A 26,363-nucleotide genomic window follows, 5' to 3' on the forward strand; every position below is an offset into this window, starting at 1 on the left:
CTGGGAGCCATCCTCCAATATTCTGGACAAGAATCTTCTCCACCAGTTCCATCTCGACCACCCGAGTAAACCCCGGCCTCCTGGGAGGGGGCGTTGGAGAGGGGGGTACTGTTGTGGTCCCGGGCCGTGCCCCGGTCCCTCCACCTACCTCGGGGGCGGCCCGGGCCATTTCAGAGCTTTCCCGGGACTGCAGGCCCCTCAGCACGTCTCTCCCTCCTCGGGAGAGACATCGACGACTCGGCACGGCTGGCCCCGCCCCCTGACACGCGCGCGCGGGGAGGAGCCTTTCTTAAAGGGGCCAGCGCGGGAAAATCAGCAGCACAGCTGAGGATGACGTCAGACGCCTTCAGCCATAAATATCTTGCTTCTAGGATCCCCCAGTGCCTTGCAACAAGGTTCCTGGACATGTCCAGTGTTTGCTGTGTTCCTGGTTGTCTTCATCCCGCTTCTGCCTACTTCCCTTGCTGTGTATTCTTCTGGACTTGACCCCTGGACTGGCTTTGGATCGCTCTCTGGCTCTGACCCCTGGACTGGCTTTGGATCGCTCTCTGGCTCCGACCGTGGACTGGCTGCGTACCGCTCTCTGGATATCGACCCCTGGACTGGCTGCCGACCATTCTCTGGATATCAACCTCTGGACTAGCTGCGGACCGTCCTTGGACTCCGACTCCTGGACTGACTTCTGGATTTCCTACGACCTGCTGGAGGTGCCAGCCGACCGGAATCACCACCTGCAGGAGGCGCCTGCATCCGGACCATCCGCATCATTAGGAAGTCGCCTAAGTCCCAGCGGCCGTGTCCCGCTTCTGCCTACTTCCCTTGCTGTGGATTCTTCTGGACTTGACCCCTGGACTGGCTTTGGATCGCTCCTCTCAGCATCAGACGCACCCTTGCTCGTAGTGGGCACACCCCTCCTGACCCCCCCAAGGCTTGCCAATAATCCCTGGGGGTCCAGCGGGGGTCCGGGAGCAATTTTGTTGTCGGCTGCCAGTAATCAAAATGGCGCCGATAGCCTTTGCCCATACTATGTCACAGAGGCTTTCGGCACCATTGGTCAGCTCCTGTCAATTGATAGGAGTACAAGATGGCGCCAATGGCCATGTGACAGGGGCTGACCAATGGCGCCGGTAGCCCCTGTGACATGGTAGTTCAGGCTATTCGGCACCATTTTGAGCAAGCCTGGCAATGGCGCACATGGGCACGGAGGATCAAATGGCACCCGGGACCCCGCTGGACCATCAGGGATGTTCGTAAATCTTGGGGAGGGATTGGGATGGGGGGGGGGGGGGGTTGTATTATAGTTAATTTAAATGTTTGGGGTGGTTTGGGGTGGTTTTTAATTTAAAAAAAAAATGTGCCCCTCTCCCCATGCAAACCCGAAAAACGAAATTTCCCCGAAGTTGGGGAAAATCCTTTTCGGGTTTCGGGGCCCCCCAACCACTACGAATTAGGCAATTTCGTTGTAATTGCCTAATTCATGATAAACGACTGCACATCTCTAATGCCAAGAAGTGCAGAGTCATGCATAAGAGGTGTGGAAATCCGAAAGAAATGTATACGATGGCGGGTGAAGGGCTGATGTGCACGGAGCAGGAGAGAGACCTTGGGGTGATAGTGTCTAACGATCTGAAGTCGGCAAAACAATGTGACAAGGCAATAGCTAAAGCCAGAAGAATGCTGGGCCGCATAGAGAGAGGAATATCGAGTAAGAAAAGGGAAGTGATTATCCCCATGTACAGGTCCTTGGTGAGGCCTCACCTGGATTACTGTGCTCAGTTCTGGAGACCATATCTCCGAAGAGACAGAGACAAAATAGAGGCGGTCCAGAGAAGAGCGACCAAAAAGGTGGATGGTCTTCATCGAATGACTTATGAGACGAGATTGAAGAATCTAAATATGTATATCCTGGAGGAAAGGAGGAGCAGGGGTGACATGATACAGACTTTCAGATACTTGAAAGGTTTTAATGATCTAAAGTCAACGACAAACCTTTTCCATTGGAAAAAAATGAGTAGAACTAGGGGTCACGATTTAAAACTCTAGAGAGGAAGACTCAGAACCAATTTCAGTATTTCTTCACGAAGAGGGTGGTGGATGCGTGGAACGCCCTTCTGGAGGAAGTGGTGAAGAGCAAAACTATGAAGGATTTCAAAGGGGCGTGGGATAAACACTTTGGATCCATAAAGTCTAGAGGATGTGAATGAAGAGAAGCATGGGGGTGGCTTGCGGGAATGACAGCTACTACCTGGTGATTAATACCCTTATTCAATAAACATACACACAGTTAATGCAACTCCAACATTGCTCTATGCTTCAACGGCAAGAGGAAATGTGGAAAAAAGGATTTGCATTCAGAAATAAGCGGAGGAGTAGCTTGCTTGTTGCAGCGGTTACTACCCCAAACCAAATAAGCCTGATACTTCACTTTCAATGCATATCCAGCGTAGCTCTCTGCTTCAATGGCAGGGGGGAATGAAGATAAGATGATTTATATTCAGACAACCAACAAGGACTGAATTGCATAGTCTGGGTAAACAAATAAGCATGGGTGTAGCTTGTTTTTTGCAGTGGTTACTACCCCAGATCAATTAAGCCTGATACTTCACTTGGAATACATATCCAGCGCAGCTAACTGCTTCAACAGCAGGGGGGATTGAAGAAAAGAGGATTTATATTCAGAAAACAAGCAACATGGACTGAATTGCACAGCCTGGGTAAACAAATAAGCGTGTGAGTAGCTTGCTTATTGCGGCGGTTACTATCCCTAACCAATTAAGCTTGATACTTCACTTTGATGCAGCTCCAGCACTGCTCTCTACATCAATGGTGGGGGTGGAAGGTAATTAGAATCAAGACGTTACTAATAAGGGCCAAGAGTAACAGATAAGTATGAGAAAAATAAGTGTGAAAGTTTGCTGGGCAGACTGGATGGGCCGTTTGGTCTTCTTCTGCCGTCATTTCTATGTTTCTAAATTACAATCAGTTCAATTCCACAAATATTCAGAAAACAAACATCTATTGTAAATGTGAGGAAAAAAGACTTGAAAAAATATGAAATAAAAATATATATGAATATTAAATGCTTAGTCAAAAAATGAAAGACAACTTCCTTAACCACAAACTACTCTTTCCTCAGGAAATCTTACTCAAAACATTGCCGTCTGTTTCCCATTTCTTGCTGAAATTGCCATTGAGCTCCTTTTTTTTGCCCTGGGTTTTAGAGCACTTATAGAAGAAATGTTAGATATTGTTTGTTCATTCCATTTCTAAATAATTGCCAAATATATGGATCTATGCATTAAATTACATTAAAACTGGCCATTAACACAAGCAAACAGGCCAATTTTATAGATATTGTGTGGTTAACATCCAATGTACTGAAAGGAGTAAAGTCTTTAGTTCATTGTGGGGGGGGGGGGGGGCAATATTTAGCACATTTGTCTGGCTAAGTTTGGCAGGGGTTTTAATTTTCTCACATGCTGAATACATCTGAGTTATCTGGCTAAGTAGTTATCCAACTAAAACTTATCCAGATGCATTCTGTTCCAGGGGTGGCACCATTTATCCAGCTAAAAGGGAGATTTATCAAGCCAAGATAGGGCTATAATGTGACAGCATATATTGCATGATAAATGCTGTATATTGTCCAATATTTGTGATATTACATGATGTTTGGGCCATAAATCCGCCTCTATTAGAATGAGCTGTTTTGCATGGCAATTGTATGTATTATGTATGAATTTTACAAATTCATGCAATGCAGTTCATGTATACCTAATCCTAGGAAAATAAAATAATGCAACTAACTTAAAAATTTGTCAACCATATTATTTTATCTACACCTTTTTCTAAAACATTAATCTACTGCAGGAATACTGAGACCCTAATGTATATCCCGATGCTTGTACTGTAGATTTAAAAGGCCATGCGGCCCAACATGGCATTCCCCTAAAAGAAGAACAGTCACTGGGGGTCTTAGTAGACCCAACACCACCCAACTCAGGGCCACAAATAGATGTGACCACACCCAAAAAAGTAAAATAATTTAGGCCAGTGGTGTGCAATGATAACCCCGCACACCCTACTCCTGAAGTACTGCATCCCCCCCAAAGAGTGACCTCTCATCCCCCCTTTCCATAAAAATACAAGGCCCTTTTCGTGTGCGATAGCATGTAAATTAGATTGGGGTGGAGTTGTGGTGGGGAGGGGAGGAGTCGTAGCGGGGCGGGGAGGAGTCGTAGCGGGGAGGGGTGGAGTCGGCGGTGTCTTCGCTGCCAGCAATAATGTTACTAACATTATCATTGGCAGTAGCGCACTGAATAGCACCACCATTCACAGTGGCGCTATTCGGTGCGAAAGCCAGTAGCCGGCGCACCACCGTGTTGCGAAGGCTGCGGGCTTTCTCAGGCCCGCCCCCCGTTTTCACAGGATTCATCATTCATCATTCTGTGAAGAATGATGAATCCAGGCCTAAGGTGGTTATTTTCCAAGCTGCATTATGGGATTTTTGCATGCAAAAAGCACCATAACGCATGGTGCAATGCTAATTTAGAAGAGGGTTGAAGTTTGGGGCAGGATTTCTGGCCAAGCTTCACAATTTGCAAAGCCATATCACACAGTAAATAGCTATTCCTTTTTCATTTGTGGTAAGCTGTGCAACATGGCTTCATTGCACAGTTGAGAGAGAGAGAAAGAAAGAAAGAGAGAGAGACTAGCTATAAGGGCCTCATAGTAGTTAGGTATTTATACCTCTATAAGAGGCCCACCTAGTTACTCAAGGTGAGGTTTAGGTATTAGTGTAGGGGTTAAGGGCCACTTTGACATTCGGAGTGAGATGTACGAACAGAACAGTGCACTCTTGTGAACGTTTGATGTCCTTCGGAGTGAGGAAACTCAACCAAAGATGAGATTTGTACAATGTTCTCTCAACCTAGCTTGATGGACTCAAACATTGTACAAATCTCGTCTTTGGTTGAGCTTCCTCACTCCGAAAGACATCAAATATTCACAAGAGTGCACTGTTCTGTTCATACGTCTCACTCTGAATGTCAAAGTGGCCCCTAACCCCTACACTAATACCTAAACCTCAGCTCGAGTAACTAGGTGGGCCTCTTATAGAGGTATAAATACTTAACTACTATGAGGCCCTTATAGCTACTCTCTCTCTCTCTCTCTCTCTCCCCCCCCCCCCCCCCCATTGATTGCAGGTAGGAATTACAACAATTGTGGCACTTAGTGAAAAGTTATCACACTCTGCTGTAATACCTATGCAAAGTGCTAAGATAGTGCACTTTGTGATAAATAAGTTATTACCATAAAACATACCCCTCTTCCTATCACATGCAATAGTTTGATGAATCTAGCTCTAAATTTGCCTAGGAAGCTAAATCTAGCCAGTGAAATTCTGGGCAGGCCTGGGGGTAGAATTGTGGCAGGGCCAGAAAGTTAGGGGTTGCAATAATAGGTGTTAGGTTTATCAGGCCACACTCCCTCTTCAAAGTTAAAAGAAAATACCCTATAGAGCTTGACCTTCTTCCTCTAACTCAAATTTAAAAAAAAATGGACCCCCAAGTATCTAAACCCCTTCCCTCCCTCAAATACATTTTTTGAACAGGAGGGGGAGAGAACCCTCAGCCATCACTATTCTTATTCAGATGGAGGTGAAATTCTTCTGCTGTCGATCCTGTTTTCACAGCAGTAAAGGGATGGAGGGAGGCAGGGAGAGAAGAGGGTTGCTGGCACACAGGGCAATTTTTCATTTTTAAAAGGGAGGGAGGGAAGCAAGAGGATCCCTGCCACACAGGGGCTTTTTAAAATATTTTAAAGGTGGTTGGAGGGAGTAAGGAAGTCAGAATACTTGGGTTTTGAAAAATACTTTATTTGCTGGAAGGAGAGAGAGAAAGGGACCATACCACAGGGGGATGGGAGGAAGCATTTAATCTAAGGAGAGAGGGAGGCATAACTTTTTTTTTTAAGAGACTGCTTAGCAGGTTACTGCCCCATTTTCAGCACTAATCAGCTAAGTTTAGCTGGTGACAACCCAGTCAAAATAAATGCAGCCAATGAAATTTTGACTAGCTATAAGTGAATATTCATCTAAAATGATATTTTTTTTCCTGCTCAACGGCTTACTCAATATTGATCTGCTGCCTAAAGAAGCTAAAGATATGTGCATTGTTCCACAATTTCCATACTGTTAGCCACGCTTAACAGAAGCATTCCTGGGAGTGTGTTTAGGTCAGGGAAGAAAAATAAAGTGCATGGTGGAAGAGAGAGGTAAATTGATATCCCTATTATATTAAGCCATTATTCAGATTTTGGAGGAAAAGGCTCCCCTGTCTTCTTTAATCAGACAATGGAATGAGGATTTGGGTCTGGTATTAGATACTGAAGATTGGAAACACATCTGGAGGACGACCCATAATGTTTCATTGTATGGCCGTCATTCAGAATTAATGTATAAGATAGTGTCCAGGACATATAGATATCCATTGTTTTTTGTCAAGTTCTCTTCTTCCTCTACCAGATTTTGTTGGTGGGGGTGTGGGGAGGAGGGATCATAATTTCACATGTAGTGGACTTGGGTTGTGATTCAGTCCTTTTGGACACAGATGCAGAAAGTAATTTCTGATATTCTTGGTGTCTCCTTTCTGTCGTATCCTGCCTTGTGTCTACTGGGGGTGGGGGCAAATTGCCACACAAAACAGATATTACAGGAAACTATGCGGTCAATTATTGCTTGAAGCTAGATTTGTACAGCCACCTTCGAGAAATCTACGGTACTTCTTCCTTCTCATGTTGCCTTGATTGAAAAATTGACACATGAGCTGAAAAATAATGATAGGATTTATGATAGAATTTGGGGAAATACTAGTTTATGAGCTTTTTCGCCTTTCTATCTAATTTGCGTGATATCCTTTCTGTATTAATGAGGGTGTTCTGGAATGTTGCCTTCCTCATTGTAAAGTCACAATCGCGGCTGTACTTTGGAGTGTTTGTTTCTTTGTATGCTGCTGCTGCTGCAATAAAATAATGTGCATAGATTACATTTTCAATTGTATCTGCAATATTTTCCCATGGAAAAAATACCTGCCCAAAAAGGAGGTGCAAAAGTCCATACATAGATATTTCCAACCCTGAGCAAGCTTCAAAGTGAAAGAATGCATGGACTTTCTCTTTGAAAATTAGGGCGAAGACTGCAGGCAAAAAGCACCCATAAACTCTGTTCTAAGGTGAGCAGTCTGAAAATTACTCCATTAGGAGGTAATTGTCATTTATTTATTTATTTATATTTATATTCTGCTTTTCGACACTTCAATCAGCCTGCTTAGATTTAAAGTCATTTACCCATGGTCTTTACAACAGTTTTGAACGAGAAAATAATGTGTATACTTTCCTTTTGAACAAAATCCTTCCAAAATTACCAGCACACGTATACATTTGCTAATGTGTGCAAATAATATTTAAGGAAAAATATGTGCACACTTTTGAAAATGCAGAAGTATGTTGGTAAGTACAACCCCCACCCTAAACCCCAGCCACAGGAATACCCCTGCTGTGGATAAAAGTACAGCAATTGCCTCAGCAACAGGCCCTCCTGCTTTTGCAGTGGGTGTTGCTATCTTGTGTTTGTCTTGCTTTTCTCTTTGCCTAGCCTTGCTGTCTCTGGCCCTGCCTCTGTGTTCCTTGTCCTGCCTTGCCTTATTGTTTGCCGTGTTTTCGGCCCCTGTCCTTATCTGTCTGTCTGCCTCTGCCTGACTCCTGGCTTTGGCTCTGCTTTGGACCTTGACTACACCTTGGACTGCCGCCTGCTCTGACCTTAGCCTGGACCACCTCAACAGTGCTTGACCTCCACCTGCCTCGACCTCGACCTTAGCCCGGACCTCGATGATGCCTGACCCCCGCCTGCCCTGTCCTCGGCCGAGACCTCGACATCGTTTGCTCTCTTGCCTACCCTGACCTCAGCCCGCAATTCAACTTTGTCTGACTGCTCTTTTCAAGGCCCTAGCCTAAGCCTTGCCAGCCCCTAGAACCTTGCTAGCTTAACCTGAGAGGAACGAGGCTGGTATAGGTAGAGCGAGTCCATCTGCTGTCGGCGTCGGCCTGTTGGGTTCATCTGCTAAGCTGCGTCAACCACATCTCAGCCCAAGGGCTCACATCCATGTCACAGGCAATCTCACTGACAAAACATGGCTATGTGTGTGTGGGGGCGGGGGGACCTGCACACTTGTTTTGCTGCCCTACAAATGCTATGTCAGTTCTGTCCTGCTGGGGACTTTAAAAAAAAACACAGCAGCTCTCTTTGCTGAGCCCTCACTTCTCCCCTGCTGGGGACTTAAAAGAAAGCAGCAGGTCACAGTGTCCTTGCATCTTGTGCATGAACAAACAAAACTACTTCTTTTATTGCCCTGCTGGTGCTGCATCACCTCCACACTGGAGGGTTTAAATGAACAAGCACAGTTACAGTGAAGAGGCAGCGGGAACCAAATGGTGTTGTGCTGAAACTTTCCCTGATCAGCTAGGAGAACAGCTAAACGGGCCGATGCAATATAAAGTGCGGAAAGCAGGCGCTGAAAACTCAGTGCCCACTTTCCTAATGTGCTCATGGTGCCCGCAAGGGGGGGGGGGCGCCATACAGTACTCAAATTAGGGGGTCGTGCTAGCAAGGAGGCGCTAGGGTCGTTTGTGCGACCTTAGCGCCTCCTTGCTAACGCGGCTGCCGGTTATGAAGACCGACGCCGGTAAACTCAGCAACAGTTTTCATTACCGGCCGACTGCCAGTAATGAAAACGGACGCCGAGTTTACCGGCGTTGGTCTTCATAACTTGGCGGTCTGCCGAGTTATTATTTTTTTATTTTTTACTTAAAAAAAGAAGTACGGAAAAGCAGTTTTTTCTGCTTTTCTGTACTTCTTTTACCCTTGCTCAGCTACTAACGCCTGCTCCAGGCAGGCGATAATAGCTGAGCGATAAATGTGCGTCTGCGACGCACATTTATTTTTTTGCTTATGGAGTGAATGAGTAATAGCCTCATTCACATACATTTGCATGTGATGAGCGCTATTACATTCACTCCGCGTCCGACGCAGGTTAAATAGGCGCTAATCCCCCTATTGCATTAGGGGGTGGATTAGCGCCTATTTAACCCCTGTCGGGAGTGTGGGTTATACAGTGCGCTCGGCTGAGTGCACTGTATTGCATCGGCCCCAAAGTGTGTTGCAAGGAGGGGAAGAGATTATCATTTTTATTTCCACAGAAGAGGGAAGTAGGTTGGTGACAGCTGAGAGACCCAAAAAGAAGCCGTGTGAGGGCAGAAATGTTTCTTTTTTGGGGGAAAGGAGAAGGAGGCAGATGGTTAAAAGTTACAGGCGCAGTCAAGTGAGAGGTTATATTTATATTTTTTTTAACACAAAATGGATGGGGGAGGGCAGTGGTCACAAGAGACAGAAGCAGCAAGGTGAGTGCAGGGAGAGCAGACAGTGACATTGATGGCGGATGGCTTGGTACTGAATCAAAAGTACTGAAGCGGAGGGTTCGGTGGGATTTCCTTACTGCTCATCATTCTCCTGGATCAGCCATATCGCCAGTCCACACACTTCACAAAAGATAGCTTGATAGTTCTTGGTGAAGAAAGGTTAGGAAAAATGGGTCTGTACCCTCTAGCCAGTCTGGTTTTCAGGATATCCACAATGAATATGCATAAGATAGAATTGCATGCATGGCTAGAGCATTCTTCAGGAACAGTTTGAGAAACACTGCTCTTTCCTATTTCATCTCTGTCTTCATCCACATCCACTTACATCCCCTTTGTCACTGATGCCCACGTGGACCATGACAGCCAGCTCCTCTCCAACACTAAAATTGTATCTAGGTGATGCGTGAGGTCCACCACTTTCGCATCAGGCAGACAAGTTACCAAGCAATCCTCTTGACCACCAGGCACCCAGCTATCTACATTCCTAATAATCAAATCACCAACTGTGATGGCCGACCAAATCCATGCATGATAGACAGTTTTCTTTTACAGTTGCAGACCACGTCAAAAATAGGAGTCACATAATTTAAAGAATACAGATGGGCTACAAAGCCAGTGAATACTATAAAAATCGAGAATGCCAAAGTCATCTTTAACTTTTAAGGTATTCTTCCTTCCTGGTTTATTCATCCATCACTGGATTCTAAATCACTATCAATTAGGAGATTTCAAGTGGATGAAAGGAAATGTGCTTAATCTTGCACATACTCTAGCATTCAACATAAAAGTATTCCTATCAAGAGAAACACTACTTTTTCTTTTACAGTGTACATTAACTTCACAAATATTATGGTGCTTCTCTGTCTTACAACAATCTATTCAAACAGTAGTCATTCTGTGGCACATCTAGGCAGGCTGCTTTTACATTTAGCAACATCCACCTGATCTCTCCTCCGAAGGCCACATAATCCCTGCTCACAGGATAATTTTGCCAAGGTGTCTGTCAAGTTTTTTCCAGTTGTGACAGATGCTGGCTCAACTAAGCATTGCTACATGCAATCACAAATTCATCTTAAAAAAATGCACATTAAACAATTTCTTGGATGTCTTCTATTTCAATTAGGTTTATTTATTTAATTTTAATTTCCGGCAGTAGGTGATTTTATCTGAAATTTTATTGCTTTAGAAGCTGTGTGTAATTCATATAACAAATTTAGATCTCACTAATTTTACTATTTTATTTTATATTGTTTTAATCTGTCTTGTTATATATGATTATGAATGTCCTTTTTTCAGCCTTGAGCTTTGGCATCTGGCGGTTTAATGAAGATAAAAATAAAGATATGTCTTCATTTTAAGGCCTCCAGTGGTGATGTAATTTGGATCTTAATCTGCTTCATGGTACCATTTTGTACTGAGTCACAAAAGATAGGTTTTTTAAGTTTATCCTGAGCAAAGTATTGTGATTTCTGTGTTAGTCCACTTGAATACATAGACATAAGGGGTTGTATGTAATACATTTTTATTGGACTAGATCAATATGTCTATGACTAGCTTTCAAGAACTAAGCTCCCTTCATTAGACCAATGAAGACAGCACAGTTGCACTAGCTTTAAAAAGTGCAGAGTCAGCTAGGCATGAGGTTGGCTGTATATGGCAGTAAATTGTAGGTTATTTTACAATTATAGTTTAGTAAAGGGAGGGTTATGGGAAATTGGTTTGATAGAAATGACAGGCACAGTAGAATTTTACAGTTTCAAGTAGCCAATGTCTGATAAGGGGTGAGAAAGCCAACATCTTAATGAAATCTTTTTGTGCTGGTTCCAAAGTATTAATCATCTGAATTTCAAATGTTTTGCATTCTTGTGTAGTTATGAAATTCCCTTTAAGCACTCTGATTGTGAATAAAAAAAAGGTATCACCTACAATTTATTGGTTGACCTTATCTCCGAAATTTATCTGAAATGAAGAAGACTGGATTAATAGGGCCAGTGCTGAGGCAGTGCTGTATGACGTACAAAGGTCAATTTTCATGCCTTGCAAAGATAATGAAGTTAAGACCTGTCACAGAGGTTTGAAATCTGGAACCACAGACTACTAGGATGGTTTTGGTGACATCATCACAGCAACATTTATACTGAGTTTGGGATTTCTCATGAATGAAAGTAACTCGCTCAGTGTAGGCAAGCGTATTACACCAATGCAAAATGCACAAATGTTTGGTCACATGTATAGTTCTATCTTACCATAACTGTGTATTTAAAAAGAAAAGTTTTACCCTGGGTAGCACATTATACTGTATATAACTATGTGCTGGAGTATATGTATGTATTGAAGTAAGCAGGAGGAAAACACATAAGAAAATGGAGAAAGGTGCCCATTAAGACAGTAACTTTCAAACCGGCACATAGGCGCACACTGGCGGGCGTATGTTGTTCTGTGCCCAGGGACATGGTCATTTTATAACATATGTGAGCACATGCGTACATGTTATAAAATAGCCTGGCTGCACACAAGTGTGCCAAATTTTAAGTGGGTGTGCGCACAAATGCCGCTTCTACCACATAAATCAGAGGATTTTAAATGGGGCACGTGCTGATGCTATTCCTAGTTTTACCCGTTCATCCCCACTCCGCCAGCTAAGAGATAAGTTCTCCAATCCCTAGTTTAATAGCCTTCACTCTTGACCCTTAAAACCCCGCAGATCTGCCTATTTTTCTTATTTTTTAACTTACATGTCATCCATAGCAGAAGTAGAGTTAAGCAGCAGGAGTCCTCGGTGTGCGCCGGATCGTGTAAGTATTTACGCACATATCTTAGCTTCACGCCCCGAAACACCCATGCTGCACCCAGACCATGCCCACACCCTGCCCCTTTTTGAAAACTTTTGAGATGTGCGTGCTGTGGGAAATATGCGTGAATCGAGGCTGTTTTTAAAATGCTTTTGGCGCGCGCAACCCCAAATTATTCACATGTCCTCTAATTAATGTGCGCGCCAGGCTTTTAAAATTCACCTTTAAGAGAGCAGTATGATGCTCTCTGCAAATCCACTCATAAACTCACTTAATTACTGCTCCCATAACAGATGATGTTTGTGTTTATATTTCTGTTCTAGATGTTTGGGTAAGCTCTATTTGTTGGAACTACCATTATAGTATCAAATGTATGTTTTGTTACTTTGTAAGTAAATCCAGAAGTATAACTTTTTACTGGTACTTTTTTTTTGGTCTTTCACAAAGAGAAGGAAAAGAGATTTTATTCAGTTTCCAGAGACAGAGAGAGAGAGAAAATACATTTAGTATACTTTTTGTCAGTAGAATGGAAAATAATAAAAAAGGTCAGCCAGCTGGTTCTCATCTATATGCCATGATTCTCCATTTAGTTTACACTATTAAACTCAGAAACTCTCTTTTAATCTTAACTGTTACAACATGCCTCAAAGCAGATTTGGCCATGCAGAATCCTGCATACAGTAGGGTTTCAGACCTTGGCAAATCATCAGCCCTCAGAAACCGGTCACTGCCATACAGGCAGTAAATTCATCCAACATTTTTCATTGGCATCATTAGGGCCTTGTCACCAATGGCTTCTTGTGTTTTCAGTAAGCTGTTTCAGATGCTGTGGTTGCGAGTATTTTTTTTTTTCTCCTTTGCCGATGACTAAACATCGAGTTTAAGTTCATGTTGTGAAAAAAAAAAAAAAGCAGTGCATAAAATACAACCCTGCGACATGTGCCACAAGTGGCTTGCACTTGACAATAAGGGAGGGGGGACAGGAGGCACATACATACCTGATCGATCTTCATTCTGTGAATCACATCTTCTACACAGTTCTGGGATGGTCTTGAGGGAAGTTACTGAATACTAAACGAGATAATGAGAGAAGGGTGTATACAAATTTAAAAACAAATATGCGACCATACCAAGAAAAAAAAAACCAGTAGATGGTTGATGCTGCAGCTGTGTTATTCTGGACATGTTACAGTAAGGCCCATGTTTAATACTTTTAACAGAATATAAAATACCTAAAGTGTATTTAATAAGGTGGCAATTTTTAAAATGTCCGCATTAAGACAAAAACTGCGTGCACTTTTTACCCTCAAGCTTTGCACCAAGTCTCAAAGTGAAACATTTGAAATACATCACCAATAAGAACATAAGAACATAAGAAAATGCCTTACTGGGTCAGACCAAGGTTCCATCAAGCCCAGCACCCGGTTTCCAACAGAGGCCAATCCAGGCCACAAGAACCTGGCAAGTACCCAAAAACCCAAATAACAAGCTATTATCTTATTGGTCACAATCCATAACTGGTTAAGACATGCCAGTGACTGGGTTGCGGCCTCAATGCGTCCCCAAGCCAGCTGTTCTGCAGCAGTTTGGAGAAAGCACAGTGTTCGGCAACGTTCTGCTGCCCATGCAGGGCTCCTCATGAGTTCTCAGGAAGTTTGAGCCATGCGGTATCCTTACTGCCATACTGTTCTGGCGAGGATTGCCAAGAAGAACAGAAAAAACAGGCACTGCAGGGCTCATAGTGAACGAGAGATAGGCAGAGATGTGAGGTGGCAGGAGCGTCAGAGACGAAGAGAGAGTAATTTGGGGAGGTGGGAGGAGAGAGTGAGCAATGGGTTCTGGGGAATGGGAGTGAGAGGTAACGGTGGGAACCGGGCAGCAGTGGAGTGGGAATGAGCAATGGGAGCTAAAGAATGGGGCTGAGGAAGGGGTAGTGAGAATGAATAGCAAAGGGGAGTGACAGTCAGCAGTGGGATTGGGAAATGGGGAGGGAGAGTGAACAATGGAAGCAAGGGAAGGGGGGGAGTATGAGCAATAGGAGCTGAAAAAGGGGGAGGTGAGAATGAGCAATAGCAAAAGGGGTATGGCAAACAGCAATGGGAGCTGAGAAGAGGAGGGGAAAAGTGAACAATGGGAGCTGAGAAGAGGGGAAGAGTGAACAATGGGAGCTGAGGAAGGGGGAAGAGTGAACAATGTGAGCTGAGGAAGGGGGAAGAGTGAACAATGGGAGCTGAGAAGAGGAGGGGAAAAGTGAACAATGTGAGCTGGGGAAGGGGGAAGAGTGAACAATGGGAGCTGGGGAAGGGGGAAGAGTGAACAATGGGAGCTGAGAAGAGGAGGGGAAAAGTGAACAATGGGAGCTGGGGAAGGGGGAAGAGTGAACAATGGGAGCTGAGAAGAGGAGGGAAAAAGTGAACAATGGGAGCTGGGGAAGGGGGAAGAGTTGACAATGGGAGATGAGGAAGGGGGAAGAGTGAACAATGTGAGCTGGAGAAGGGGGAAGAGTGAACAATGGGAGCTGAGGAAGGGGAAAAGTGAACAATGTGAGCTGGGGAAGGGGGAAGAGTGAACAATGGGAGCTGAGAAGAGGAGGGGAAAGTGAACAATGTGAGCTGGGGAAGGGGGAAGAGTGAACAATGTGAGCTGAGGAAGGGTGAGTAAGAATGAAAAATAGCAAAAGGGGATTTAATCAGCAATGGGAGCTGGGGGAGGTTGGAGGGGGCAGGAGGAGGGACGCAGTGAAGGAGCATTGGAGCTAGGGAAAGAGAGAAAGAGAGTGTTTTCCTTCCATTTGACCCAGAGAGGAACATGTTTTCCTTCCACTGAGCCCTGAGAAAAACAGTTTGAAAAACACTTTTATGGAGCACTTATGAATTTGATATTTGCAGGAGCTTTATAATACATTTTTGCTTTTCAGTTTAGAAAATGTGTTGCAAGGACATGGGGAGGGGTGTGGTGTGGAGTGATGCAATTGGCAGAATCCCCCTTTGGTGCTTTATAGGATGCATTTTATAATACAGTATGGTTTACAGACAACCAATTAGTGAACCTGGGACACAGATCTGTACATTCACTGTCTGCTCACATCTTGGTGATGATAATCCTTCAGGATCGATAGAACAAAACAAAGGAAAAACAAACAGCAGGACTGTTCCCAATCAGACAGGAACAAATCTAAAACAAATCTATATCTTAATGCTTAAGAATAACTTGTGCTTATCAACATTTTCAGTGATTCTCTGAATTAAATCTGATGAGACATCCTCAGAGAATAACTCACCTTTGCGATCTCACATCTATCCTATGCTCTCTTGCCTCTAGTAGATAGTTCAGATTTGTAGAGAATCAATCATATTATGCTTGCTTTAAATGTGAATTGGTCTAGGGGTCAATCTGGGGTCTCTGAGTATAGCATTACTCAAACTTCTTAAAGATATAGAATCATAGCTATCTACCCCACCGGCTTTTTTCTTAAAAGAAATTCTAAGAAGCCTTGTGTCTGCAGTTTTATTCAATTTAAATGGCCCCTTCCTCAATTATTCCTACCTATAATCCACCCACCTTAGTTTTTACTCAACCATAACCTCCTTGTTAGCTCAAAGCTTCTTATTTGTTTTTTGTCTGTCAGACTTGACTAGATTGAAAGCTCCAAGGAGCAGGGATTGTCTTTGATGGGAGTAATTTTGTAACATCCCACATAAGTTAGCTAGCAAAAACACACATAAATTACACCAATTTTCAAAACAGACTTATACCCATAAGTCTGCTTTGAAAATTACCCTAGCAAAACTACATGTACACAATTACACCTACTATTTGACGCCAGTATCTTTTCCCAAGAGAATTTATGCACAGGGACGGTAACTTTCAAACCGGCACACGGGTACATATTTGTGCACATACGTCGGCCCATGCCCGGGGCCACAGCCATTTCATGACAATTGCAAACATATGAGTACATGCTTTAAAATAGTCTGCTGAACACAAATGTGCACCGAATTTTAAGTGGGGGCGCGCGCATGTGTGCACAAATCCCACTTCTACTGCGTAAATCAGGGGACTTTAAAGGGGGCGTGTGCCCACACCAGTCCCAATTTACCAGTTCATCCACTGTTCACCCAGGTCCTCCAACCCCCTCGTTTGATAGCCTACACTCTCCCCACTCACCCCAGACTCTTTAAACCCCTCAGAAATGGCTTGATCCTTTTATTTTTTTTAACTTCTATGTCATCCATAGCAGAAGTAAAGCTTTGCAGCAGGGGACCATGGCATGCACCGGGACACGTGAATATTTACGCGCACATCTCTGGTTCATGCCCTAAAATGCCCATATCACGCCCATGCCCTGCCCCTTTCAGAAAACTTTGGAGATGTGTGTGCTGTGGGAGAAATGCGCTATGGGAGATATGCGCATATACAGGCAGCTTTTAAAATACATTCGGCGCTTGAGAACAACTTATTCGTACATATCCTCATTAATGCGTGCTGGGCTTTTAAAATTCACCTTATACTTTTTAAGATAAAAAAGCATGCAGGTAATTCCCAAGTCCATTCAGATGCCACCAGCTGGAATACTGCTAGTATGTACATACAGTGTGTATGCACAATTTTCTAAAGGGCCTTTTCTGTGGTTGCACCACTATTTTATCCACAGAAGTCCCCTTGAAAATTACCTTCCCTGTGTCTCTATAAAGCACTTCATACGCCTGACAGCACTATGCAAATAACAATATTTATTTTATATACTGACATTTGATCGCAATTGAGATATCACACTGGTTTACATTCAGGTACTGTAGATATTTCTCTATCCCCAGAGGGCTTACAATCTAAGTTTGTACCTGAGGCAATGGAAGGTAAAGTGACTTGCCCAAGGTCACAAGGAGCGACAGCAGGACTCAAACCCTAGGCTGCTGGTTTATAGTCCACTGCTCTAACCACTAGGCTATTCCTCCTCCCCCTATATCAGTAACTGTAATGTTTTGGAGGAGGTGGAAATGCGTATACATAAGTTTGGCATGGTTTTCAAACACAGCCCTAATTTTGAAAATTTGGGCTAAAGTCTGCAAGTACTTTCTGCTCGCAGGTTTTAGCCCTACACATGCTGTTATAAAACTGGGCTCTTAATAAGTTGGTAGAAAAAGTAATGAATTGCCCCTTCTTACTTCAAAAAAAGTATAATAAATTTAGTAAACCAATTCAAGGATTCATAGACGTCATATATTCTTACACAAAAAGGGCCGGATTTTGAAAGGGTTATGCGCATAAGGTACGCGCGTAACCCTTTTAAAAAACCCCTGCCCGCGCCGAGCCTATTTTGCAAAGGCTCGGCGGCGCACGCAAGCCCCGGGACGCGCGTAAGTCCCGGGGCTTGCAAAAAGGGGCAGTCGGGGGCGTGGCCAGGGGGCGTGGTTTTGGATCGGGGACATGTTCGGGGGCGTGTGGGTGGTCCGGGGGCGTGGCCGAGTGCCCCGACACAACGGCCTGTGTTGGGGCCTGCCGCGCCGGCGCGCGTAAGTTACTACTGCCCGGAGGCAATAGTAACTTTTCTGATAAAGGTAGGGGGGGGTCTAGATAGGGCCGGGAGGGAGGGTTAGGTAGGGGAAGGGAGGGGAAGGTGCGGGGGGCTGGAAGGAAAGTTCCCTACGAGGCCGCTCCGATTTCGGAGCGGCCTCGTAGGGAACGGGCAGCGCGCGCAGGGCTCGGCGCGCGCAAGTTGCACAAATGTGCACCCCCTTGCGCGCACCGACCCCGGATTTTATAAGATACGCGTGGCTACGCGCGTATCTTATAAAATCCAGCGTACTTTTGTTCGTGCCTGATGCGTGAACAAAAATATGCGCGCGCGCTCTCTTTTAAAATGTACCCCAAAGGATATATATATATATATTTTTTTTTTTTTTTTGCATTTGACAGATGAAATAGGACAGATTCAGTTCACATAAAAAGCACTACATCCCTCACACCACAAAACAGTAACTACTGAAAGTTTTTGTTTTTTATAATGCTTTCTCCAGCACATTCTAATGTTTCCTTTTGTTCTCTGTCAGTTTCCCAATTATGTGTCCCATGCACATCAGCAATGAACTGACAACTCAGCCGCCGAGTTATAACCTGAAATCTCAGGAGGCCAATTATAGAAATAACTTTTCTTCCTCCAATGTGACAGAAGCCAAATAAAAGAGTCGAAACACCCTGAGAATCAGTTTTCTTACTTTCCCCCAGCTTCCCTTACCACTCACACTTCCTGTTAGCATCCAGTACAATGCAGCACAGAAGGGACAGGTATAGCAGCTAGAGATGACTTGCTTGTAGGGTTTTTCAAATACAATAGCTCCCTGAGATCAGATGGCATATGGCTCATAAGTGAATGAAAATTAGCTCATGGCATTTTTCAGAGCCTGCGTTTGACTAATTCAAGTATCTACAGGGAATGACCCATGTTTGCTTTGTTGAAAGGACAAAAGGAGTGAAAAGTGAGTTTGCTTACCAAAAATGGGGTCCTCCGTAGACGGCAGAATAAATTAGCTATGACATGTGGGTGGCTTTGTCCAACAGAGCTAAATGGATCCATCTCTCTAACTCAGTAAGTTTTAATACTGAGAATCTATGGGAGTTCTTACGTGCATGCTGCCTCATAAGTCTTTCAGCTAGGTAGTTGACTCTCCAGGGAGGTTAGCAGGTATTAAATATGGCTAATTCATCCTGCTATCTACAGAGAACTGTGTTTATAGTAAGCAAATTCACTTTCTCCATTGACAAGCAGGGCTGACTTTATCATGAAACGTGGGGCGTCCCAAGCTGAGGTTTGCATAGCAGAACACTTATTGAACAGCAACCTGGCTTCCTCATGAAGACTGGACTACTGGGTGAATGGGCTGTGCAAAACTGCTTGACCAAAGTTACTGTCATTTCTTGAGAGATTGTCCAGACAGTAGTGGGATGTAAAAGTGCGTACAGATGACCAAGTTTCAGCTTTGCAAATGTCTTCAATGGAAATCGCTCTTGGGTGAGCAAATCAGGTAGTCATGGCTCTCATTTGATAAGCCCTGGTCGAGTCTGAAATTTGAAGGCTTGCCAATGTATAATAATGCATTATTGGATAAATTATGTTTGGCAATTGCCATTCCTAGTCTATTGGGATCATAGGATATAAACAGTTGAGAAGCCTGATGATGAGGTTGGGTTTTTCTCAGGCTAACAGGCTAAAGTTTTCCTCAGCCTAAGGCTCTCTTACAGTTCAGAGAATGAAGAGCCTTCTTTCCTTTATGGGTATGTAGTCTTGGAAAGAATATGGGTAAAACAATAGCTTGAGTCAAATCAAACAGAGAAAACACTTTAGGAAGAAACTTTGGATGGGAGCAGAGCACCCCCGTTGTGAAAAAACTGAAGGTACAGAACATAAACAACTATTGCGTGTAATTTGCGGACTCTTCTAGCTAACATAATGGCGACTAAGAATGCCACCTTCCAGGTACGAAACTTAAAAAATGCCCACTCTATCAGCTCATAGGGAAGTTTCATCAGTTGTACTAGAATAACATTGAGATCATATGGCACAAGAGGTTTTGAATGCCACAAGCCCTTATTGAAATTTGATACTAAAGGATGGAAGAACATCAGTTTTCCTTCCTTAGTGATAGCACTAAGATGCATTTTCATTGATGAAGTACTAAGACCTGGAGAAGAGAGGGAGAACAAGTAATGAAGCAGGTCCTTGTGGGTGCAGGTGAAAGGATCCAGACATTCCATCCAGCACCAGTTTAAGAAACACTTCCATTTAAATCCATGTGCTCTTCTGGTGGACAGATTCCTAGCTGAAATCAAGATATCCTCAACTTCCTTGGACAGAGACAGTGAGGACATTACTAAGTGCTCAGCATCCATTCCATCATGGTAAGGAAGGTGACGTTTGGGTGACATAGACAACCCTCCTTTGTTATCAGCGCTGAACTGATTCCTAGAGGGATCAGAGGGCAGATTGACAACTTGATGAAGTAGGAAAACCATATCTGTCTGGGCTATGCTGGAACAATGAGGGTGAGTCGTGTCCAATTCTTGAGCATTTTCTGAACTGTCCTCACCACTAGTGAAAGTGGTGGAAAAGCATATAGTAGAACTGCATCCTACTGCTGTAGAAAAGCACCTGGGGCAGATCTGAATTTGCTTTGAAGAATGGAGCAGAAGTTTTCAACTTTCCTGTTCCTTTGCAATGCAGTTTGATTTGATGGTCGACCCCACAAATTGAACAGCCTGTTTACCATTCCTTAATCCAGAAACTACTTGTGTGGTGTAAATACTATTCTGTAGTGATCTGCCTCTGTGTTGGAGACTCTGTGAAGGTAAATCACCTGAAGTAAGATCCCCGTGACTGAGAGTTTATTCCCAAATTCTTTGAGACTTCTGGCAGAGGGATCAAGATCATGTGCTTGTTAATGTAGAGCATTGCTACTTGACTTTTGGTTTAGATCAGAATTCTATTTCCCTGAAGGAGAAAAGTAAACACTCTCAGTGCATTTTGGATTGTTCATAGATTCGAGACTGATTTGAAACAGACGCCCATTCTGACCATGTGCCAAGAGTTTGGGAGGAGGCAGTGTGTGCACCCCACCCTCTGGTAGACGCATCCATCACCAGCGTCTCCTGGTGAGATAAGACTTGAAGAAGGGAATCCACATGTTATGCTCCGCGGCCACAGACAGCTGCGACCGCTGCTGCTTACCTCTCTTTTTACTGCTTTGGCTCCATCGGGAGAACTCGCGGCCTCTGCCAGCTACTACCGGCCTTCCGGCCTCCATTCCCGGGCCTTCCTAAGCAGCATGGACGCTGCCGACCAGTATCTTCCCTCTGGATCCCCTAGGTGCGCGCACTCCCCGGCCTGCTTTAACCACGTCATGACGGGAACCTCGGGGGCGTCCCCATCAGATGATGTCACTCAACTTCAATATTTAAGCTCGCCAGCCTAGACAGCCATCGACTTGGCAATGATTTCACTTGCTGTATCTACCTACTCTCACTTCAGCATTGTTCTGGTTCCTGCTTCCATGGTGTGAGACTATCGGGTACCCGCTCTTCGGGGGCCCTTCCTCGTCTCTTGGCTAACCGCTCCTCTGAGGGCCTTTCACCCGGACTCCTGCTGCCTCGTTCCCGCTGTGAGTACCACGCTGTGGAACCCTGTTGTGATATCTACTTGGGAACCCTTCCGGTGTACCCTGCTCTGCAGACCATTGCCGTGATTCATTAGAGGAGCCTCGTCCGGGTCTATCCTGTTCTGCGGACCCGCGCCGTAATATCACTAGAGGAACCCTCGCCGGTGCTTCAAATGGCAAAAGAAGAAAAGTATTCAGTGACCAAAGATCTGGAACAATTTTCAGCATTGGATGGTTGGTATTGACGGTTCATGAACCAATTTGGATTGTGCCTTCATCAGCACTCAGAGATGTTACAGAAGCTGGCTAAGGAGCTTAATGAAAAGGTCAATTCATTCCATACATTCATTATTCAGCAGAGAATAAAGAACCATTTTGATATGAATACCATTGGTTATATGGACAAAATGCAATGATATTTGATATGCCTGGTAATCAAACTGTAGCTGGCATTAGTGAGAAGACCGTGCTTGTAAAAACAACTGGTCATGAAAAGACCGATTTCATGATGCTCTTATCTTTTTTGGGAGCTGGAACAAAACTGCACCCAGTGGTAATATTCAAGAGGAAAATGATGCCCAAGAACCTAAAAATTCCAGCAGGTGTAACTGTCCGTGTTCATCCTGAAGGCTGGATGGATGAGGAGGGAACAAAATTGTGGCTGTGCGATGTGTGGAGTGGAACATCAGGTACATGGCTAAGAAAATATCCATCATTTTTGGTGTGGGATATGTTCCGCACAAATATAACAGAGGATGTGAAAGATGATGCAAAGAAATTGGTAACCATGCTAGCTGTGACCCTAGGAGGTCTGACATGAATGCTCCAGCCATTAGATGTCTGTCTCAACAAGATTTTCAAGGACCAATTGCACCATATGTGGTAACAATGGATGTGTTCTGGTCAAGCAAGGTTAACAAAAGAAGGGAACCTGATGAAAACAGACATTGATATGGTACCGAAATGGGTAAAATGTGCCTGGGATTCAATTCCACCAGAAATGGTCAAGAAGTCATTCCTGAAATGCGGCATTAGCAATGCTAACGATGGATCAGAAGACAACGCTATCTATGAAGACAAAGATGAATCAGCATTGGATAATGATTCAACAGATGGTGATAGCTAAGACAATGTTTACAGTGATGACATCACCAAAGAACAATTCCACAGTTTATTAGGACATTCTGTTGATTTTTTTATTTATTTATACAATTTTGTATACCGTTGCAAATCAAGTTCCATCGCTATGGTTTACATAGACATAAAAATTAATGCAAAATATCAACAACTAAATTTGACGTATTAAAAATAGCATATTACAGACAGTTATAAAATCTAAAAAATCTTAATTGGAATCAGACCTGGAATGGTTTGAATGAGACATTGTATTAATAAAATATTTTCTTAAGTTGTTAAATAAAAATGTTTCTTATGGGACACTTTATTCTCCATTTAATAAATAAAAGATTTTCTAAAGTTGTTAAATGAAAATGTTTCTTATTACGATTTCACCTTGATTTCATAAACCCAATAGGTTTTACCTTTAGCTTATCCATAAGTCACAGCAACTTTCTTATGTTTTTGGTCTAAAAAAATACCCTCGACTTATCCATGAGATCGACTTATACACGAGTATATATGGTAGTTAACACGATGGACTGATTGATATGAAAAACCGAGAAGACCTTCAGCAGAAATGTTGGTGAGTATGGAGGACTATCTGGTTATAGAAAAATTGTCTGTATGGTGGATAGTGGATGACAGCTTGGAGTTTGCTAGCTCTTCTAGCTGAGGTAACTGCTACCAGAAATAGTACTTTCCATGCCAAAAACGTACGCAAAGTTCAAGAGGAGGCCTTATGAATTGAGAAAGGACAACATTCAAGTCCCATGGCACCGGCGGTTTCTGCACTGGAGATTTGACATTCCTGGTCCTTTCATGAATTTAGATATTAATGGATGAGTAGAGATTGGCTTACTATCCACTAGAGCAGAGGTAGCTAACTCCGATGCTTGAGAGCCACAAACAGGCCACTGCCTCCTTGTATGCAAATCTATCTCATGCATATTCATTGTGGATATCCTGAAAACCTGGCCTGTTTGTGGCTCTTGAGGACCGGAGTTGGCCACTCCTGCATAGTATGCTCTAGTGAAATGCTAAATCAGGGGTCCCCAAACCTGTCCTGGAGGGCCACCAGCCAGTCGGGTTTTTGGGATATCCTCAATGAATATGCATGAGAGAAAATTTGATAGCACTGCCTCCATAACATGTAAATTTTCTCTCATGCATATTCATTGAGGATATTCCAAAAACCCAACTGCCTGGTGGCCCTCTAGGACAGGTTTGGGGACCACTGTGCTAAATTGTATATATTTCCTGTAAACTGCCAAGGTCACTGTAGATTCCTGCGTCTGGATTGAATTATTGGAGGCCAGCAGAACTTTGGAATACACTGGATCTGGTATTTCCAAGCAAAGTTCCTCTGAGAGCATCCTTGTTGGAGAGAGTTCTAATTATCGGAAGGGACAGTAGTAACATGACCCTTTTCCCTGCAGATCTAGGATGGACTGCATAAAGTTGTGTTGAGAGAGCAGCCTGAAAGATCAGGTGAGTTTGATGCGCCAACTGCTTTTATGGAGTTGAATACTTGGACGAACAGGGCTTTGTTTGTGTCGATGAAGCCGGTGCAGGAGGAGGATATTGGTCTGAAGTGAATGTGGATTTTTTAAAATGCATCGGCACTGCACCATATGTCCTAGCACCATGCTTCAGAGAGCCATGCTTCAGAGATCAAGATGCAGCATGCCTCTCATGCATAGAAGCTCCAAGTCACATCAATGGGCTGCAGACACGGCAGGTATCAGTGCATTGAGTGCACTGGCATATCGTGTGTCAAATGCATTAATGCATTAAGTGCTTTGGTGCACCATGCGTTGAGTGAATGGTTGGTTTGTCCATTAACTGCCTTAATACATAGATGAGATGCTTTGATGCTTTTGTGCATCAGATGTGCTGATAGTCCTTGCACCGCTTTGATGGCACTGGTGCCGATGCATCGCACTTGGAGTGTTTGTGCTTCTTCAATGCAGATTCCAAGTGTTCCAGGGATTTATGCTGCTTCTTTTTTATGTAGGATGTTTGACCATTCTTGACGCCATGGCTTTGGCCTGGGCTGATGAGGAAGTCTTTGAGGAGCTCCTGCTCAATTCTATCCCGGTGAGGCAGAGGATGCTGCATTGCGGGAATAGGATCAGCTGCAACTCTCAAGAGATTTACACAGTCTCTCAATTCAAATTGCTCTGAAGCATTGGGAGTGTGGGGTCATCTGTTCACAGGCATAGCAATTTGCCTGGTCATGTTCCAGACAAAGGCACCGACAGCAGAGCTCATGACTGTCGGTGAGGGACATTACCCTGCCACAGATGTAACTTTTAAAACCATTCACCACTGTTTTTTTTCTTCTTCTCCAACATGTTAAAGAGGCAAGGTCTTTGGGAAGAAATTCCCCTTTATATTAAATCTATCTATCTAAATATAATGTATATACATTTTTTCCATCAATAAGCAGAGATTAGCCATTACATGCAGGTGAAGTTACCTGGAAACACTGAACAGACTTGTCTCTTTAAGCTAGTAGATTTTTTAGCTCTACTGAGCACGTGTGGGATTTCCCAAATTGGCACTGCCTCATGAGCATCCTCAGTCATTTTTTTGACCAAGCACAGCACAGATATGCACTCAGTATCTCACTATATTTTTTTAAATTTAAAATTCAATCTTTTTCTTACAAATTCTTTTTTCTAGTTGCCTCACTGCCTTGGCAGCACCCACAACAGCACTTTTTAGTGATACCTCTACAAATATATACAGTATATATATATCTACATACTCAAGTTAGCTCACGGAATATTTGGCTTTGAGTATAATTTTTTCTGCACATAAAATTTTGTAGAAACCATTGTTTAAATCAGCCCTATTTTTTGTCTCATGTCCTGCACATAGCTTTGTTACATTTAATGATCATTTTTTGACTGTGCTGTCAGATCTAGTCAGCTTACAAGATAATACTGCATATTATTTTAGTTCTCTTATAGAATGCTTTGTGTAACTCCCTTAAAGCAGCAACATAACCCAGTCAACTTGGAAACTGATTAAGGTGGGACCCACCTTCATTGAGACACACAGGGGTGAAAACACTGCTGGCAGGGAACTAATGATTCTTTGAATGTACCATCCTTTAATTAAGTATCATATAAATATTTACTGAAAACAATCATCTATTCCTTTGATGGGCTTCTATTTCTACCAGAATGTTTCAGTGCTACCTATCTGTATGTTAGCCAACATTCCAGCCAACCTGGCTAAATATTCACTCCAGGGCACCTTACAAATAAAACATTGCTGAAGCCACTATTACCTTCATTTTCAGAAAACATTTGGCCTGTACTTAATATACTAAAGTCCAGTTACTACTAGAAGGAATTAATGCCACTCTCTGTGCTCTTTTTTGTTTCCTCTTCTAAGTATTCCAAGTACTATTATCACAATGGTTTGTTTGACCTTATGGCCTTTTCTTAAGTGTCCTTTAACCTCCAATCCTGTAGCCCAACAGTACAATAAAAAGCAGCTTAACTTCTTTCCTTCAGGCAAAGCAAGACAAGATTTCATCAATGAAACCTGCCTGACTGGGAAGTGGAGGCTGTGTAACCGAAACCCAGCTGTGCTTCGGTTTCCCTTTACTAACCTCATTTGCTCAATTCAGTCAGCTTCCATCTGCCATTCCCCTCATCTACTTTAAACTCCTGTTAATGTATGATCCTAAGTGAACACTTCTGAACATAAATTGATAGCAGTTTAAACTAGATGAGAAGGGTGGCAGATGGAAGCTGACTGAATTGGGCTGTTACCCACAGCAATGCAAATAAGGTTAATGAAAAGAAGCCCAAGG

The 26,363-nt window shown here is 43.5% G+C and overlaps 1 protein-coding gene across 5 annotated transcripts in view; it reads right to left on the minus strand.

Annotated features, from left to right (window-relative positions):
• SNCAIP (synuclein alpha interacting protein) overlaps positions 1–26,363 on the minus strand; it is a 320,048-nt gene that overhangs the window by 111,154 nt on the left and 182,531 nt on the right. For all 5 annotated transcript variants that reach the window (XM_029619986.1, XM_029620002.1, XM_029620011.1 and 2 more), the window contains one exon: positions 13,265–13,337. In XM_029619986.1, the coding sequence (XP_029475846.1) occupies positions 13,265–13,337 (73 nt within the window). The remainder of the gene's footprint in view (positions 1–13,264; positions 13,338–26,363) is intronic.

This window comes from Rhinatrema bivittatum, chromosome 1, assembly GCF_901001135.1.
Source record: "Rhinatrema bivittatum chromosome 1, aRhiBiv1.1, whole genome shotgun sequence".
NCBI lineage: Eukaryota > Metazoa > Chordata > Amphibia > Gymnophiona > Rhinatrematidae > Rhinatrema > Rhinatrema bivittatum.